The sequence below is a fragment of the Trachypithecus francoisi genome, unplaced genomic scaffold (genome assembly GCF_009764315.1).
Source record: "Trachypithecus francoisi isolate TF-2019V2 unplaced genomic scaffold, Tfra_2.0 Lachesis_group8, whole genome shotgun sequence".
Lineage (NCBI taxonomy): Eukaryota > Metazoa > Chordata > Mammalia > Primates > Cercopithecidae > Trachypithecus > Trachypithecus francoisi.
Genome location: NW_022681473.1, coordinates 10623444 through 10643499, shown reverse-complemented (window position 1 = coordinate 10643499; position 20056 = coordinate 10623444). Strand labels below are relative to the sequence as shown.

Here is a 20056-nt window from a genome sequence, read left to right as displayed (position 1 = left end):
TATTACATTGTAATATATAACGAAATAATCATACAACTCACCATAATGCAGAATCAGTAGGAGCCCTGAGCTTATTTTCCTGCAACTAGACAGTCCCTTCTGGGGTGATGTGTGACAGTGACAGATCATCAGGCATTAGATTCTCATAAGGAGTGATTTGGTTTGGCTCTGTATCCCCACCCAAATCTCATGTTGAACTGTAATCCCCACGTGTCAGGGGAGGGACTATGTGGGAGGTGATTGAATCACGAGCGAGATTTCCCTCATGTTGTTCTCATGATAATGAGTGAGTTCTCACAAGATCTGATGGTTTAAAATTGTGGCACTCCGGACGTGGTGGCTCATGCCTGTCATCCCAGCACTTTGGGAGGCTGAGGCAGGTGGATCTCCTGAGGTCCAGAGTTCAAGACCAGCCTGACAAATATGATGAAAATCCATCTCTACTAAAAATAGAAAAATTAGTTGGGTGTGGTGGCAGGTGCCTGTAATCCCAGCTACTTGGGAGGCTGAGACAGGAGAATCACTTGAACCCGGGAGGTGGAGTTTGCAGTGAGCCGAGATTGTGCCATTGTATTTCAGCCTGGGCAACAAGAGCAAAACTCTATTAAAAAAAAAAAAAGTGTGGTACTCCCCGGCCTCCTGACACTGTATAAGACCTGCCTTGCTTCCCCTTCACCTTCTGCCATAATGGTAAGTTTCCCAAGGCCTCCCCAACCATGCAGAACTGTGAGTCAATTAAACCTCCTTTCTTTCTAAATTACCCAGTCTCAGGTAGTTCTTTATAGCAGTATGAAAACAGACTAATACAAGGAGTGTGCAACCTAGATCCCTTGCGTGTGCAGTTCATAGTAGGGTTCATGATCCTATGGGAATCTAATGCCGCTGCTGATCTGACAGGAGGCGGAGCTCAGGCGGTAATGCAAGCGATGAGGAGCAGCTGTAAATACAGATGAAGTTTCGCTCGCTTGCCCGCCACTCACCTCCTGCTCTGCAGCCCAGTTCCTAACCAGTACCAGTCCGTGGCCTGGAGGTTGGGGACCCCTGCTCTAAAGAACCCCCTGAGGTTCCAAGGAGCAGACCTTGAAAACCAGTGCCCCACACCAAACTGCCCCACATCAAACTTCTTGTAACACTCAGAGACAGCTGCCAGTTGGGAAACAAGAAGAATGTTGGGGTTACTTGTTACCCACAGTTCCCCATCCCCTCTCTTCCCAGTCCCTGGGGCCCATCACAGTGGAGGTCCTGTGTGTTCTTACTCGGAGGGGCCAGGTGAACCACATATCCGTCACCAACATAGATGGCCCAGTGTCTGTAGAAAGGGCGAAAAATCTCGATCAGGTCTCCAGGCTTAGGCTCCGGCTGTAAAACCAAGAACAGGGCTGTTAGAGGCGGCGTGAGATCATGGAACCCGGGCAGGGCTCAGTGAGGAAGGTGCAGCTGAGTAGTCCCCAGCTATCAGCTCAGCAGAACGTACGTCCTGAGCCCTGCTCTGCCAGGTCCAATGCCAGTCCAACTTCACAAGCTTGTGACCCAGACCTGCAGGCACCATGGGCCTACCCTTCTGTCAATACAAATTGCCAAGTGCAAACCTAAAAGGTTTCTTCATGAGCTGGAGTCTCTGCCTTATTATTTCTAGGAATATTATTTATTGAACTCTTACTCTAAGCCAAGCACTCCACTCCGTGTTTTACAAGATGGCTCAATAAATCCACACAACCATCCAATGATGAACCCCATTTTATGGATGAGGAAAATCAAGGCCTAGAAATGCCAAAGAATTTGTGCAAAGACACACAGCTCATGAGTGACTTGGCCAGGACTGAACGCCCAGCTGGCTGATTCTCAGCCCAGTTTGACCGTTCGGGAAACACTACCAGTTATGTGACTAGAGCTGCCCACCTGGGGTCCGTGCCAGAGGCTGAGGGATCTGGAGGGCATCCCACAGACACTCCCCAACACCTGGCCTCGGCCTAATGGAGAATTGGTGTCAATCTCCGGCAGTAATGTCCCCTGGCTGCTCAGCCTGATGCTAAGGTGTGTGCGTGCACATTAAACGAGTATGTGTGTGAGGGTAGATGCGTGAGTGTGAGACTATGTGTGAGTGTCAGTGTGCATATGTGAGAAGAGGAAGGTAGGGAGGGTGCGGTAAATGCTCTCACCCTGTTAGGGGAGCATGGAGCAGAGTTTGAGAAAACTTCAGAGAGGTTCAAGATCGCATCCATTCAACATTATCCACGTCCCAGCATCAGACCCTGCACTAAGTGCTGGGGGAGGGGGAGTTCCGATTCTCACCAGAATCAGGGTAATGACCTTCTCTGGTCCAGGCCAACCTTTAAACTCCTCTAATGAGCCAGGCACGGTGGCTCACGCCTGTAATCCCAGCATTTTGGGAGGCTGAGGAGGGCGGATCACGAGCTCAGGAGATCGAGACCATCCTGGCTAACACCGTGAAACCCTGTCTCTACTAAAAATACAAAAACAATTAGCCGGGGGTGGTGGCGGGCGCCTGTAGTCCCAGCTACTCGGAAGGCTGAGACAGGAGAATGGCGTGAACCCGGGAGGCAGAGCTTGCCGTGAGCCGAGATAGTGCCACTGCACTCCAGCCTGGGTGACAGAGCGAGACTCCGTCTCAAAATAAAAAATAAAAAATAAAACCCTTTAATAAGCAAAGAAATCAACCTTTTAGAACACCTAGAGACAGAGCCCACCAGAGGCTGGTTCTGGCCCCTCATCCTTTGTTGGAGTCTTCAGCCACAGTCAGGGCTAAACTGCCCTCAGCACAGTGAAGATATGGGGTAGGGGCTCTGGCTTGCTTGCACATAGGGGTAGATCCACAGGGCTCTGCCCATATCTCACCACCAAGCTCGGTGGGCCTACCAGAGACATTCCATCAAGGATGAAGGATGGGGAGGACTCATCCTTGGATGACCTCCCCTGGGCACAGATGTTGAGCAGTGGGTAATAGCCAATCACAACTCTACAATGCCTATGAAGGAGGGTCAAGGGCCAGTTTGCTTATTATTTCACAGAAACATTAAAACTACAAACGGGTAGCATGTGTGGCAGGGAATTTTACAGATAAATCATGTTCTTTTGTTGCAGTAAATATAATTTCTTTTCCAAAACAGAAGGCACCCAGTTCTTACTGAGAATCTATTTCAGAACAATGGACAATGGTCACGATTTATGAATCCTATTGTTTTCCAGGGGGAAAAAAAAGAGTATTAATTGTTTGGTCAGAGTTTGGGGATTCAAGAATCCCCGAAAAGAAATTGAAACAGGAATCTCCTCAAACAGAAAAGGACATGAAGACTGGGTGGGTTCCCATCCTCGAGGGAGCCTGCAGGTTGGAAAAGGAGATGGTGTGGACATCAGTAAGACCATGTTGAGTAATGAGCAGCCGGTGGTGCGCAGCGCCAAAGAGCTCACCTGCTCCATATAAGTACTAATGAGAGGAGCCCTCACATAGAACATGCTGCTTTTTTTTTTTTTTTTTTCCTTTTTGAGACAGGATCTCACTCTGTTGCTCAGGCTGGGGTGCAGTGGCATGATCATGGCTCACTGCAGCCTCAACTTCTCCAGGCTCAGGTCATCTTCCCACCTCAGCCTCCCAAATAGTTGGGAGCACAGGTGCACACCACCACACCTGGCTAATTTTTACATATTTTTAGTAGAGATAGGGTTTTGCCTTGTTGCCCAGGCTGGTCTCAAACTCCTGGGCTCAAGGGATCCTCCCACCTCGGCCTCCCGAAGTGCTGGGATTATAGGCATGTGCCATCACACCCGGCCTCATGCTGCACATTTTAAAACAGAAGTTATTACAATGACAAAAAATAATTTAAAATATTATAATGGTTCAGGCAAAAAAAGTATTCCGTTATCCACAAAGGAAGAGCAAAAAAGTCACACCCAAAAAGCCACATGCTGTATGATTCCATCTATATGTCATTCCAGAACAGGCGTAACTACTGCACAGAAAAGTGATCCATGATTGTCACAGGGGTTGAGGAGAGGGACTGACTAGCAAGAGGCATGAGGGAATTTCAGGGGTAAAATTTCTATACTCTTCTACATTTTTGTTTTTGTTTGTTTGTTTGTTTTTTGTTTTGTTTGAGACAGTCTCCCTCTGTCACCCAGGCTGGAGTGCAGTGGCACGATCTCGGCTCACTGCAACCTCCGCCTCCCGGGTTCAAGCAATTCTCCTGCCTCAGCCTTCCAAGTAGCTGGGACTACAGGCATGCACCACCACGCCTGGCTAATTTTTTGTATTTTTAGTACAGATGGGGTTTTACCATGTTGGCCAGGCTGGTCTTGAACTCCCAGCCTCAGGTGATCCACCCACCTCAACCTCCCAAAGTTCTGGGATTATAGGCGTGAGCCACCACGCCCAGCCTACTCTTCTACATCCTGATTGTGGCAACCATTCTGCAATTACAAGTGTTCATTAAGACACAGAAGTAAACACTGAAAGGGTAAATTATAACTTAATTTTTTTAAGAAAGTAAATGTTAAAAATAAATAAAAATTAAACAATTTTTTTTTTTTTTTTTTTTTTGAGACAGAGTCTGGCTCTTTTGCCCAGGCTGGAGTGCAGTCGTGCGATCTTGGCTCACTGCAAGCTCCGCCTCCCAGGTTCACGCCATTCCTCTGCCTCAGCCCCTGGAGTAGCTGGGACTACAGACACCCACCACCATGCCCGGCTAATTTTGTTTTTGTATTTTTAGTAGAGACGGGGTTTCACCATGTTAGCCAGGATGATCTCCAACTCCTAATCTCATGATCTGCCCGCCTCGGCCTCCCAAAGTGCTGGGATTACAGACGTGAACCAACGCGCCTGGCCAAAGTAAAACAAAAAAAATTAAATAATTTTTAAATATGTATTTACAGTTTGGAAGGAAAAAAGCTGTAATTTTTTTTTTTTTTTTTGACACTCAGCCAAGTTACCTATTCTTTGTAAGGGCAAGAGAGACATATTCCCACATTCAACACATAATTATGCTCAAGCTCAACACATAATTTCACTCAAGACAACTTCGTTTTGAAAATGAAGTAAAAGACAGTGGACCCACCTATGGAGCCCTACACACTAGTTAATGTTCACTTGGCAACTTGGATATCTTTAAAAGACACGGCTGAGTGGGAAATGGGGATGAGCTCTGTAACATAATGCCACTTATATAAATTAAAGATACACAGCCAGGCACAATGGCTTCCACCTGTAATACCAGCACTTTGGGAGGCCAAGGCGGGTGGATCACCTGAGGTCAGGAGTTCAAGATCAGCCTGGCCAACATGATGAAGCCCTGCCTCCACCAAAAATATAAAAATTAGCCAGACGTGGTGGCGTGCACCAGTAATCCCAGCTATTCGAGAGGCTGAGGCTGGAGAATCTCTTGAACCCAGGAGGTGGGGGTTGCAGCGAGCAGAGATCATACCATCACACTCCAGCCTGGGCAACAGAGTGAAACTCCGTCTCAAACGAAAGGGGATCAGGCGCAGTGGCTCATGCCTGTAATTCCAGCCCTTTGGGAGGCCGAGGCAGGCAGATCACTTGAAGTCAGAAGTTTGAGACCAGCCTGGCCAATATGGTGAAACCCCCCCCCCATCTCTACTAAAAATACAAAAATTAGCCAGGCATGGTGGTGCACAGCTACATGGGAGGCTGAGGCAGGAGAATCACTTGAACCCAGGGGGCAGAGGTTGCAGTGAGCCGAGATCGTGCCACTGCCCTCCAGCCTGGGTGACAGAGACTCTGTCTCAAAAAAAAAAAAAAGAATGATGATTAAAGGGAACAAATAAATAAACACACAAGAGAGGGAGGTCTTGTAGGGACCAGCAAGGACAGGGTGCTATGAACTGAGGATATGAATAATTTACCTCTATGGCTAAGATCCACCTAGAAAAGCAAGTACTTATCATTATACACATCACCCATCTCAGCTGAATCAAAACTAATAATCCAAAAACTCATGTTCTAAATTTAGAAGTATGAAAACTGCAGTTCATGGGCCAAATTTGGACCTCTGCCTGTTTTCATATGGCCCACCTACAAGCTAAGAATGGTTTGTACATTTTTTTTTTTAATGTTTGGGGGAAAATTCAAAGGAGGAATAGTATTTAGTGACACATGAAAATTATACAAAGATCTAAAATGTTTACTATCATGGCCAGGCGCAGTGGCTCATGCCTGTAATCCCAGCACTTTGGGAGGCCAAGGCAGGCAGATCACTTGAGGTCAGGAGTTTAAGATCAGCCTGGCCAAGTTGGTGGAACCCTATTAAAAATATAAAAATTAGCCACGAGTGGTGGTGGGTACCTGTAGTCCCAGCTACTCAGGAGGCTGAGGCAGGGAGAATCACTTGAACCCGGAGGCGGAAGGTTGCAGTGAGCTGAGATCGCGCCATTGCACTCCAGCCTGGGCAACAGAGCAAGACTCTATCTCAAAAAATAAATAAAATAAAATAATACAATGTTTACTATCTGCCCCTTTACAGGAAATGTTTGCCAACCCCTATTGTAAAAGAACCTACAGTGATTCCAGGAATGCCACTGCACTGCGTCGTCAGGTAGTTCTCTGCTCCAGCATCAAGCTCAGGGCCAGCAGAGTGCCTGGGAAGAGAACTGCCTCCTCCATGGCAAAGTTCAGAGGAACCCCAGCCCACACAGTGACCAAGGCTCTCCCATACAGCTCACGAAGCGACTGGCAGAGCTGAGACTCTGCACCCACGGGATTTCAGAACAAAAAGCCTTTATCTCTGCACAAAAGCAGTGTCACCAAGAGCTGCATAGCAACCATTTTCCTTAGCAAGCAAACTGAGGAGCAATTTCTGGTCTCTGAAATTCATATTGAAAAAAACGACCTGAATGCCGGGCTTAATACCCAGGTAATGGGGTTGATCCGTGCAGCAAACCACCACGGCACAGTTTTACCTTTGTAACAAACCTGTACATCCTGCACATGTATGCTGGAACTTAAAATAAAAGTTGAAGGAAAAAAAAGAAAAGAAAAAAACAACCCTAACAACCATCAATAAGGACTAGTTAAGTAAATTATCCTACATCCACACACACAGACATTAGAGAGAGCACAGTGAATTTACATGAGCAGGCATGGAAATATTAATTGAGAAAAGCAAGTTGAAAGACATTATTATTCCACTGTTGCTTAAAATATATATTTTAGGCCAGGCGCAGTGGTTCACGCCTATAATCCCAGCACTTTGGGGGGCTGAGGTGGGTGGATCACTTGGGGTTAGGAGTTTGAGACCAGCCTGGCCAACATGGCAAAACCCTGTCTCTACTGAAAATACAAAAATTAGCCGGGCATAGTGGCACATGCCCGTAGTCCCAGCTACTTGAGAAGCTGAGGCAAGAGAATTACTTGATCCTGGGAGGTGAAGATTGCAGTGAGTTGAGATCATGCCACTGCACTTAGTCTGCCTCAATAAAATATATATATACTTTTTTATACATGTATGTATAAAATGTATTATACACTACATATGAGCTAAGGAAAATAACCAAGCTGTTGTATATTACATACACAACAGTGGGGGGTTGGGATTCAGGAACTTTTATATTTCATGTTATTTTATTGTTTGAATTTTCATTAATATGAATTACTTTGACAATAAAAATGTTAAAAAGTATTTAAAGGGGAAAAAATACTCATTGTTGATGGACTTGCAGTTTTTAAGTTGGGAAATGTGGATATTGTCTGTTGCCAAAACTCATGAAACTTCCCTCTCAATTGAAGGTATTAATTTTCTTTTTAATTATTTTCTAGGCCGGGTGTGGTGGCTCACACCTGTAATCCCAGCACTTTGGGAGGCCAAGGAAGGTGGATCACTTGAAGTCAGGAGTTTGAGACCAGCCTGGCCAACATGGTGAAACCCTATCTCTACAAAAAATACAAAAATTAGCCAGGTGGGGTGGTACATGCCTGTGGTCCCAGCTACTTAGGAGGCTGAGGCTGGAGAATGGCTTGAACCTAAGAGGTGGAGCTTGCAGTGAGCCCAGATGGTGCCATTGCACTCCTATCTGGAAGACAGTGTGAGACTGTCTCAAAAAAAAAAAAAAAGTATTTTCTAACTTTCCAAAATGTTTAAATAAGCATGTGTTCATTTTTGAATCAGAAATTGAGTTAAGACTTGACAAAATCAGTGGTAATCCATACAATCACTATCATGTAGAAATAGCAAAACCGACACAAGCAAAAAGACTAGAAATGTCTATAGCAATATCCTAATGGACATTCCTTCTGGGTGCTGGGTGCTGGGGCTAAGCGTGGTTTTTGTGATAATTTTGGCTTCCTTCTATTTTTCTATATATTGCAGGTCTTCTGCAATGAGCATCTTTAAGTTTACAGCATGTTTCTCAACATTTTATCGTGAAAAATTTTCAAACGTTCAAAATTGAGGCCAGGCGCGGTGGCTCACGCCTTGTAATCCTAGCACTTTGGGAAGCCAAGGCGGGTGGATCACCCAAGGTCCGGAGTGCGAGACCAGCCTGGCCAACATGGTGAAATCCCATCTCTATTAAAAATACAAAAAAAATTAGCTGGGCATGGTGGCGGGCGCCTGTAATCCCAGCTACTTGGGAGGCTGAGGCAGGAGAATCACTTAAACCTGGGGGGCAGAGGTTGCGGTGAGCCAAGATCGCGCCATTGCACTCCAGCCTGGGTGACAAGAGCGTGACTCTGTCTCAAAAAACAAAACAAAACAAAGTTAAAGGAAGCTTTTTAATGAACCTCTGTATACCTGCCACACAGATTGTGAGATTATGTGACTGTATTTGCTTCATCACAAACATGTTTATCTATTATTCCCTCTGTCCAGTGTTTTTTTTTTTTTTTTTTTTTTTTTTTGAGACAGAGTGTTGCTCTGTCGCCCAGGCTGGAGTGCAGTGGCGCAATCTCGGCTCACTGCAAGCTCCACCTCCCGGGTTCACACCATTCTCCTGCCTCAGCCTCCCGAGTAGCTGGGACTAGAGGCACCCATACCAGACCCGGCTAATTTTTGTATTTTTAGTAGAGACGAGGTTTCACCGTGTTAGCCAGGATGGTCTCGATCTCCTGACCTTGTGATCTACCTGCCTCGGTCTCCCAAAGTGCTGGGATTACAGGCATGAGCCACCGCACCCGGCCCCCCCCTTTTTTTTTTTTTTTTTAATTTAAGAACCAAGGCACTGAGGGAGTCCAAGGCGATATCAGGGCAATGACAACACAGCCAACCCGCACTCTGTGCTCTAGTTCACGGGGTTCCTGACTCCAAGCCTGCCGCCTTGATCCGCAGCTGTGGTTCTCAGACCTGAGCCTGCATGAATTACAGAAGAGGGGGTTGCTGACACAGAGGGTCACCATAGCTTTTTGGCAGTTCCCCTCCTCCCCCGTCAAGGGCATGGTGTAAGCAGTCAATGACACCCTGGAGAACCCCTTCACCTTGGGAGGATGCCCACCTCTGCTTTGGAGGGCCAAGAAACGCATATACTGGGTGAGCTGTGCACCCAGCACCAATCTAGGCACCTGGGCTCTGTCTGTGACCAGAGTGTGGAGCTTTTGCTCAGTAGCAGGAGACAAAAAGTTTTTTAAAATACCTTAGGCTGGCACGGTGGGTCACACCTGTAATCCCAGCACTTTGGAAGGCTGAGGTGGGTGGATCACCTGAGGTCAGGAGTTCAAGACTAGCCTGGCCAACATGGCAAAACCCCGTCTCTACGAAAAAAATATTTTTTTAAATAAATAATTTAGTAAATAAATAAATAATCTAGAATAGGAGAAGAGATTCCAAACCAACAGAAAGGCCGGGGATGAGCCCTGCAGGTGGCTGACACCTCCGGCAGGGGGAGAAGCCCAAGCAAAGGCCCCAGCAGGGCGCATGTCTGAGCAACAACAAGGAGGCCAGCGAGGCTGGAGTAGGGGTGCCAGGAGGGCAGAGGGTGGGAAGCGGGGGTGGAACGGAGGGTTGAAGAAGAGCAGCCGGGCCGGAAGGCAACGCAGCGCCTGACAGCGCTACACCCTTGCCTCTGACTGTCACTGGCAGGAGCCACTGCCAAGTTTAGAACCCAGGAGACTCAGGATCCAACTTGGGTTTTAAAAGGGTCCCTCTGGCTTCTGTGTTGAGAAGAGATGAGATGTAGGGTGCAAGGAGGAAGCGGGAACCTATTGGGAGGCAAACTGCGGAGAGCGGGGATCCGGGCATGAATAGTAATGGATGCTGGATCTCCTTTGAAGCTGCAGCCCACCGACTGTGCTGACAGAATGAGGTGGGATGTGAAGGAAAGAGGAGTCAGATGACCCCAAGGTGTCTGGACAGAGCAACTGGGAGGCTGGGATGGGGCTGTTTAGAGACAGAGTAGGCTGGGGAAGAACCGGGCCCTCACACTGGGCTGCAGGTATCCCAACGAGAGGCAGGGACACAGCGCACACATCAGATGGATCATGGTTTAGAATGAGGATCATCTGTGATCCTTATGAGAGCAGCTCCTACTGAGAGTTGGAGGCAAACGCCTGGCTGAAATGTGTTTGAGAGAATGGGGACACAGTGGCATGTGCCTGTAGTCCCAGCTACTCAGGAGGCTGAGGCTGAAGGATCACTTGAGCCAGGAGTTCAAGGCCAGCATGGGAAACATATGAGACCCCCATCTCTAAAATGTAATAATAATAATAAAGAAAATAAAGGGAGAGAATGGGAGAAGATGAACTGGAGGTGATGTCAAAGAGAACACCTGAGCACCTGAAATTTTTGTTTTGGTCTTGAAAGATGAAGGAAACTTGTATGTGGTAGAGACATAATTTTAACCCAGATCTAAGGACATCCAAATCCTACACACCATACTGCAATCATAGAAGCTGGTGGGGAGGAAGTGGCCTTTAAGGAGATGTATGGAGACAGGCAAGCAGGAGATAAGGAGACGGGAGGAGAGGCAGGCAGGGCAGGGGCTTCCACTGTGGTGAGTGGGAATCTCAAGGTGCTCTTGGGGTTTAGTCAGAAGCAGGGTCCCCGGGGTGGAGCCCAAGCCTGGTATTTTTTTCAAGTTCCCAGGTGGGCTGGGCACAGTGGCTCATGCCTATAATCTCAGCACTTTGGGAGGCCGAGGCGGGAGCATCAAGAGGTCAGGAGATCAAGACCATCCTGGCTAACATGGTGAAATCCCGTCTCTACTAAAAATACAAAAAATTAGTCAGGTGTAGTGGCATGTGCCTGTAGTCCCAGCTATTCAGGAGGCTGAGGCAAGAGAATCGCTTGAACCCAGGAGGCAGAGGTCGCAGTGAGCCGAGATCGTGCCACTGCACTCCAGCCTGGGCGACAGAGCAAGGCTCCGTCTCAAATAAATAAATAAATAAAATAAAGTTCCCAGGTGATTCTACTGTGTAGCCTGGAGCGAGACCACAGGAGATGCGTTATCTAAAGGGAAAGGGGGGGAAGACTGAAGAGCTGGGTTGAGATAGGCAGTCATGCCTCATTTCACAGATGGGGAAACTGTAGCTAAGGGAGGTGATGTCACCTGCCCAGGGCAACCTGAAAGTGGCACCCAGCCTCTTCCTCGCCCCTGCAAAGAGAAAGAAGACAGCCCTGCCCTACAGCGGACTTTACCTCTCTCCAATCAAGGTCCCTCCAGATGCATCCATGCAACTCTGACTCAGTCCAAGACCCCCGGCTCTGCCACTGTGCAGGACCAGGGAGGACAGTGAGGATGCTTTCAGAATACTTTTTAACCCAAGGGTTGAAACAAAACAAAAAGAATGTTTTTCTTTCACTCAAGGCTATGCAGGAAGCATTCCACTCCACCTACGTGTCATTTGTCTCATCAGAGTTTGAAGGTTTGGGGTTGTTTATGACATATTTCCGGACTAAAAAAAAAAATACAGAAAGTGGGACAAAGAGCATGAGTGCTCTGCTTTTAAATCAAGATGGATTTAATTTTCAGAAACAGCATTACACACTTGGGGCTCTGAGTTCAAATCTGAGCTCTACTACTTACTAACTGTATAGTCTTGGCCAAGTTACCTAATTACTCCTAGCCTCAGTTTCCTCGGCTGTAAAATGGGGATAGGTACAGCACCTGATTTGTGGGATTATCCTGAGGATCAATGGAGTTAATACCTAAAAGACACTCAGTAAATAGGGCTTGATAACCTGGGAGCCATTCACTAACTGGCAGCTTTTACTGCCACCGTTCCCCAGGATGTTGTCATTAGTTTTGATTTGGAAAGGTCACAGATAGCTCTGGGACCAGCTGGAGACACGGTGGAGGTTGTGAAACCCAGAATGAAACCAATTCTCCATGTTCGCAAAATCACATTCTGTGGTGAGTGTGGAAACCCCTAAACTCACCCCCTTCACTTCTGACGCCCTGGGAGAAAAGCTTGTGATACAAGGAAAGGCTAAAGTCCAAGGTGGGTACTGAGAAATGGTTTCCCAGTTGGGAGTCTTGGTGGCAAGGTTTTAGGAAAAGAAAAAACTCATGAGGAGCAAGGTGTCTATTTTCTGAGGCTGCATTCCCAGAAACAGGGCCCAGCTCACCCCCGGGGGCCTCAACTGAGCCCCTCTGTACTCTATTGCTGTGTGATCTCCAGGGATCACTTCACCTCTCTGAGTTTCTCTGGTAAACAGGGCTAAGACCCATCTGTCAGGGTTTGTGTAAGGAATCATTGAAATAATGGAAGTGAAAGTTGTAAAAGCACTTATGCCTATGAAAGGGTTGAGACCCCATGCCACAGGCTGGGTTGAGGACAGGTAGGAGAAGGAGGAGGCCTGGCTCCCCAGATTCCCAGCCTCGGGCACACAGAGAAGGAGGAGGAGGGATGAATAGCAGCTGGCCTGACACATTACACTTTCCCTTATTGCCACCCTGTGCCCAGGCCTCTTAGCAAATGGGGGAAAGATAGTGGCAGCTCTGGCAGGCATCAGGCCCAGCCTCAGCTGCCCAAAGGTCATAAACATCCTGCAAAAGGAAGCAAAGCTCATCCATCTTCCCAGGCTTTGACCACCAGGCCCAGGCCTATTCTCCTACAGGGCAAACCTCACCTTCTGCTGAGTCAGAACTGCCCCTCTACTCACCCCCACTACTACCAGCAAGCACTGCTGGGGGTTTTCACCTGTTACCTGGAATCCTTATAAGAGCCCCATGTTACCAGTCGGGAAACGGAGCTCAGAGATGGAAATTAACTTCCCTAAGGTCTCGGAGCTCCCCAAAAAGCAGCACCAGGATTCCGCAGCAGACCTGCCTGAGCTTCAAGGTGAGGTTCTTCCCACCACACCAAGTAATTCACACCAAGGTACTGACATTCAACAACTGTGCTCCCATGGCAAAACTGGCCTCTGCCTCACCGCACTCTCGGCCTGAAATGCCCTTTTGCCGTTCACCTGGAAGATTCCTACTCATCCCTCGAGACGGGCTCAACATGTGCACTCCTCAATGCATCCCCTGATGCCTCAGCAAAGCGAGTTGCTGCTGCCACCACAGCCAAGCCATAGCCCTATTATTGGATGACTCATTGTTAAGCCTAGCCTGTGGGAAGAAGTCATCAATTTCCTTGCCCAGCCTGCCAGCATTCCAAGGGCCAGGATTCCGTCTCATTCACCATTATCCAGCCTGGCACTGACAATGTTCTCAGCAGAGGTATATGGCAGAGGGATGCACGGCTTCCTCCTCAAGCCCCTCTCAGCCTGTGGCTGAATAAGGATGAAACCCTGCAAAGCCTGAAGCCCCAACTGCTATTTAAGAAGGGTCCTCTTTTCTTCTTCTCTCCCCTCCCCTTTGCACCTTAACTAATTCCACAGAGATCCATCAGAACATCAAGCAAACTTAGGTTACAGAGCAGTCAGTGATGGAGTCTAGACTCAGAGAACAGGGAAGGCCTATCAATTTCCTCATATTATGGAGCCTCACTTTCACTTTGGGGTTTCATTTCCTTGGCAGCAGCTGCTCAACAAGCCACAGATTCAGGGATGGGGCAGGTGGAGGAGGGAAGGGAAAGACTCCCCGCCCACTCATTCTAGCAAATTTGGAACACAGAGAGGAAAGAAATAATCACAGCAGGAGGCATCACAGGCTGAACTAAAGGGCTCAGGAAACTGTGGACACAGCCTCTTCCATCCCCCAGGAGGCTACTGGGAGCTGCTTGAACAACAACTAACATAAAAGCCATAAAGGCCCACAGTGGGGAGGCAGGAGCTGTCCTTCCCCACTGTAGACAAATAGGAGCAAGATTTCTGTAGAGGATAGTTTTGTTTGGAGTTTTTTGTTTTGTTTTGTTTTGTTTCTGCAGGGTCTCGCTCTGTCACCCAGGCTGGAGTGCAGTGCTGCAATCACGGCTTACTGCAGCCTCGACCTCCCTGGCTCAAGTGATCTACCCACCTTGGCCTCTCAAAGTGCTGCAATTACAGGCACGAACCATCCCATCTGGCCCAAAGGGAATTTTAAAACAAAAATAAAACCTATCAAAAGTCGGTCTGCCAGCCGGGCGTGGTGGCTCACACCTGTAATCCCAGTACTTTGGGAGGCTGAGGAGGGCAGATCACGAGGTCAGGAGATCGAGACCATCCTGGCTAACATAGTGAAACCCCATCTCTACTAAAAATACAAAAAATTAGCCAGGCGCGGTGGTGGGCACCTGTGGTCCCAGCTACTCGGGAGGCTGAGGCAGGAGAATAGCATGAACCCGGGAGGCGGAGCTTGCAGTGAGCGGAGATCCGCCACTGCACTCCAGTCTGAAAAAAAAAAAAAAGTTGGTCTGCCTTTTATTACTACCGTGTGCTGGCCATTTTAAACAATGTCAGTGATAAAATACCACTGCCCCAAAAAATGTCTTATTTGCCTAAATTCTAATTGCTGCAGTTACCATTGAGATTTAATCATATACATGTGAGCCTCCAATTAGCACATTTTTATTTCTTATCCTTCTAAAACTTTTGTCTTCTACAAGTTAAATCGGAGAACACAAAGTTACAGTCAGTTCCTGAAACACACAGACTCAGCCACAATTTCTGTTTCAGTGATCAGTTCCTAAAGGCTCAGAATAATTTGAACTCCATTTATACAGTTTATGTAGCCAGTCTCTGTGGTCCTGCATTTTCCTGTGTTTAAACATAAAACAGCCTGTCTTACGGTGCCAAAAGAAACAAAAAGAATGATGTTTGAAAGCCTAGATGATTTTCATCATTTCTAAAGCAATGGATTAAATAAATGTCAAGGTTCACTATCACTCAGTCATTTTCTCTGATTTTTACAGAAGAAAAACTTGGGGAATTTTGCCAAATATAATTAAAATGTATGATGCGCCGGATGCGGTGGCTCACGCCTGTAATCCCAGCACTTTGGGATGCCGAAGCGGGCAGATCACCTGAGGTGGGGAGTTCGAGACCAGCCTAACCAACATGGAGAAACTCCGTCTCTACTAAAAATACAAAATTAGCCAGGCACGGTGGCTCATGCCTATAATCCCAGCTACTTGGGAGGCTGAGGCAGGAGAATCGCTTGGACCCAGGAGATGGAGGTTGCAGTGAGCCGAGATCTTACCATTGCACTCCAGCCTGGACAACAAGAGTGAAACTCCATCTCAAAAAAAAAAAGTATGCCATCCTGGCTAACACGGTGAAACCCCGTCTCTACTAAAAAATACAAAAAAACTAGCCGGGCGAGGTGGCGGGCGCCTGTAGTCCCAGCTACTCCGGAGGCTGAGGCAGGAGAATGGCGTGAACCCGGGAGGCGGAGCTTGCAGATCCGGCCACTGCACTCCAGCCCGGGCAACAGAGCGAGACTCCGTCTCAAAAAAAAAAAAAAAAAGTATAAGGAACTGTCTGGTGAAGATTTTGTTGTTGTTGTTTTTGTTTTTAGAGATGGGGTCTTGCTATATTACCCACGGTAGTTTCAAACTCCTAAGCTCAAGTGATCCTCCCACCTTGGCCTCCCCAAGTGCTGGACTTACAGTAATGAACCACTGCACCCAGCCTGTCTTAGTGAACATGTCTCTAAAAAGGAGATATTTAGGCTGCTAGAAATGATTAAAGAAAAATGACGGCCGGGCGCGGTGGCTCAAGCCTGTAATCCCAGCACTTTGGGAGGCCGAGACGGGCGGATCACGAGGTCAGGAGATCGAGACCATCCTGGCGAACACGGTGAAACCCCGTCTCTACTAAAAAAATATAAAAAATTAGCCGGGCGAGATGGCGGGCGCCTGTAGTCCCAGCTACTCGGGAGGCTGAGGCGAGAGAATGGCGTCAACCCGGGAGGCGGAGCTTGCAGTGAGCTGAGATCCGGCCACTGCACTCCAGCCTGGGCGACAGAGCGAGACTCCGTCTCAACAAAAAAAAAAAAAAAAAAAAAGAAAAATGACTTGGGCAGTATTGCAATGTCTGGAATTTATTATGAAATGGGATTTTTATAAATCTCTGCCAAACTAATCCTGATGGTTAAGGCTTTTCCTTTGTCTCTCTAGTTTTATATGAAAGCAGCTTTTGAAATTAAAATTAATAAAAAAGTTCTTCAATCAACTGTGAGCAAAGATGGACTAGTAGATATAGCTCCCCTGAATACTAACCATGAATATGCAAAGAAGATTGATTTTGACAATGTCATGGACAACTCTTCAGAAGTTTCCAAGACAGAAATTGTAATGTTATTATTATTCATCACTGATACCAGCCTACACCTAAGAATAAGTTTTTCCTTTTTTCAAAAATACATTAATGTGATTCAAACCTACTAATCCATTACTTTTTCCTGCTTTTGCACTATCACATTTACTTTATTTTTCATTTTTCATTTTTTTACTCTCATGCTTACATATATGAGGTTTTAACTGTCATGATTACATATAGGAGGTTCAATAAAAGAAAATGTTCACTGTGTTTCTTTCTGGACATTATTACTATTCATTGCATGATTATTGCTAAAAATAATGTTGTCAGAGAAGGATATTAAAAAGTGACCACTCCAGGTGTCAAACATGCCAGATACACCCTGACATCAGGCAAAACTCTTTATATGGACTGAGATAATAACAACAGTGAACTATGGTTGAGCACTCAAAATGTATGCTAGGCATTGTTCTGGGCACTTCGTGAGTATTAAGTCATATAATCTTCACTCTGCAGCAGGCTCGGTGGCTCACCCTGTAATCCCAGCACTTTGCAAGACCGAGGCGGGGGGATCACGAGGTCAGGAAGTCGAGACCATCCTGGCTAACACGGTAAAACCCCGTCTCCACTAAAAATACAAAAAATTAGCCAGGCGTTGTGGCACGCCCATGTACTCCCAGCTACTCGGTAGGCTGAGGAGGAGAACCGCTTGAATCCGAGAGGCGGAGGTCGCAGTGAGCCGAGATCGCGCCACTGCACTCCAGCCTGGGTGCCAACGTGAGACTCCATCTCAAAACAAAACAAAACAAAACAAAACAAAACAAAACCTTCACTCTGGGAAACAGTGGATTTGAACTTCATCGGAGTCTCACAGCCAGATGCTCAACACTAGGTGGGTCCACCTCCAAATCCTGTCCTCTGAATCCCTCTGCTGCGGTCCGGCCAGAGGAAGGGGGGCAGTCGCCCGGCACAGTTACGCTGGGAGTCCGCTGGCAGGGCTGGTCATGGGATGAGTCAGCTGACACAGCCCCCAAGGCCTGTCCCGGTGTCCGGGTGTGGCTCCGGAGGGCAGCGCCGGACTTCTGCGGACAGACCTGCCCCCCTGGCCACCTCCCTCCTGAGGGTCCCGCCTTCCGCTGGGCGCGTTTCAGGCAGGGCGCCCCCACACCGGCCCCCGGAAGGATGCGCCGAGACAACTCCAACAGGTGCGCGCCGAGCCGCAGCTGACACCAATGCCCCGCAGCTGACAGAGGTGTGGGCCCCACATCCTCCAGGTTCCTCTCTCGGAAGCAGTAATTCAGGCTCCGAGACAACGAGTCCGCACTAACAAGGGGCTCCCACGCCCTCCCAGCCCCGCCCCGCACTTACAATGAGCGCACGCATCTTCTCTCGCCGTGTGGACCCTCAAGGCCAGGCTCGATTTCGCTGCGTAGATGTCTGAGGCAGGGGGAGCAGGAATTTATTGTCATTAACAGGAAACTGCGTCCCCAGACCCCAGGGGACGGCGGCCTCTCTTGGGGAGAGCGTTCGAGGGGCGCCTCGGAACCCGGGAACAACCACCTCGCTCCCTTTAACAACTTTCTCACTGGGGCCCAGCGGGCGCCCAGGAGGCTGCAGCTGCCAACGGGCGGCTCCGCAGGCTCGTCTACACCCGCCCCACCCAATTTCATCTTTTCCTCGCGGACGGGGAGAAGCATCCCAGGCCCTTCGCCCGGCCTTATCGCACCCTTCCAGGAAGACCCTGTCCACCCACCTCGCGGACTCGGAAGCAGCGCTGCCGCCTCAGCAATTGGACCGGGTCTAATGGCCGCAGTGGCCGGGCCAGCGTGAGGTCACCCGGCCCCTCCCCGCGCCGCCGGCTAATGAGAGCCTCGCAGAGCGCCCGGCCCCAGCCCCGGGGACTGCAGGACGCCCGCGTCCCCGGCACCGCCTCTTCCCGCCTCACCCGTGCCCTCCGCGCCCAGCATCCAGGAGTCGCACACACTCGACCTCTGCACACGCATCACACTGCAGAGCCATGATCAGTTTACTTTCGCCTTCAGTCAAGAATGGGCTTATAGTTTAAAAACTGAAGGAGTTAAAAATGTACCACCATGGGCCCAGCGCGGCGGCTCACGCCTGTAATCTCTCAGCACTTTGGGAGGCCGAGGCGGGCAGATCACGAAGTCAAGAGATGGAGACCATGCTGGCTAACACGATGAAACCCCGTCTCTACTAAAAATATAAAGAAGTAGCCGGGCGTGGAGGCGTGCTCCTGTAGTCCCAGCTACTCGGGAGGCTGAGGCAGGAGAATCACTTGAGCCCGGGAGGTGGAGGTTGCAGTGAGCCGAGATCGCGCCCCTGCACGCCAGCCTGGGTGACAGAGTAAATACCACCATGGCATGTTGGCTGTTTTGAATTAAAGCCATTTAAAAATCAGCAGGTGCAAGAAGACCCCTGTTTCTTTCTTTTTTTTTTTTTTTTTTTTTTGAGACAGTCTCGCTCTGTGCCCAGGCTGGAGTGCAGTGCCGGATCTCAGCTCACTGCAAGCTCCGCCTCCGGGTTTACGCCATTCTCCTGCTCAGCCTCCCAGTAGCTGGACTACAGGCGCCCGCTACTCGCTTGCTAGTTTTTTTGTATTTTTAGTAGAGACGGGGTTTCATTAGCAGGATGGTCTCGATCTCCTGACCTCGTGATCCGCCGTCTCGGCCTCCCAAAGTGCGGGATTACAGGCTTGAGCCACCGCGCCCGCCCTTCTGTTTCTTAAAAGATGGGGCGGGCGTGGCTCAAGCCTGTAATCCCAGCACTTTGGGAGGCCGAGACGGGCGGATCACGAGGTCAGGAGATCGAGACCATCCTGGCTAACACGGTGAAACCCCGTCTCTACTAAAAAATACAAAAAACTAGCCAAGCGAGGTAGCGGGCGCCTGTAGTCCCAGCTACTCGGGAGGCTGAGGCAGGAGAATGGCGTAAACCCCGGAGGCGGAGCTTGCAGTGAGCTGAGATCCGGCCACTGCACTCCAGCCCGGGTGACAGGGCGAGACTCCGTCTCAAAAAAAAAAAAAAAAAAAAAGCAGATGAAATTCCCATGTTGAGCAACATCCTTATCCTCAAAGAGGAGACGTTGAGACGGAAAGAATTCAGTACAGACCTTGTTGAAATAATTTTTTCATTTTTTATTTTTTTGGGTTTTTGTTTGTTTGTTTTGAGACAGTCTTACTCTGTCACCCAGGTTGGAGTGCAGTGGCTTGATCTCAGCTCACTGCAACTTCTGCCTCCCCGGCAGGTGATTCTCCTGCCTCAGCCTCCCGTATAGCTGGGATTACAGGCATACGCCACCATGCCCAGCTAATTTTTGTATTTTTTATTTTTGTATTTCACCATGTTGACCAGGCCGGTCACGAACTCCTGGCCCCAACTGACCCACCTGCCTCAGCCTCTGAAAGGGCTGGGATTGCAGGCATGAGCCACCACTTGGCCCATTTTTTACTTTT

General features: G+C 48.5%; 1 protein-coding gene across 4 annotated transcripts in view; it reads right to left on the bottom strand.

Annotated features, from left to right (window-relative positions):
* Positions 1-18611, bottom strand: part of LOC117081122 (phospholipase A and acyltransferase 3) — a 34996-nt gene extending 16385 nt beyond the window's left edge. Inside the window, exons 1-3 of one of the 4 annotated variants that reach the window (XM_033206772.1) lie at positions 18529-18611; positions 17952-18020; positions 1257-1359 (exon numbers count right to left, since the gene is read on the bottom strand). In XM_033206772.1, the coding sequence (XP_033062663.1) occupies positions 1257-1359; positions 17952-17966 (118 nt within the window). In that variant the 5' untranslated portion in view covers positions 17967-18020; positions 18529-18611. The other 3 variants (XM_033206771.1, XM_033206774.1, XM_033206773.1) reach the window with 3 other exon arrangements.
* Positions 18612-20056: the final 1445 nt, after the last annotated feature.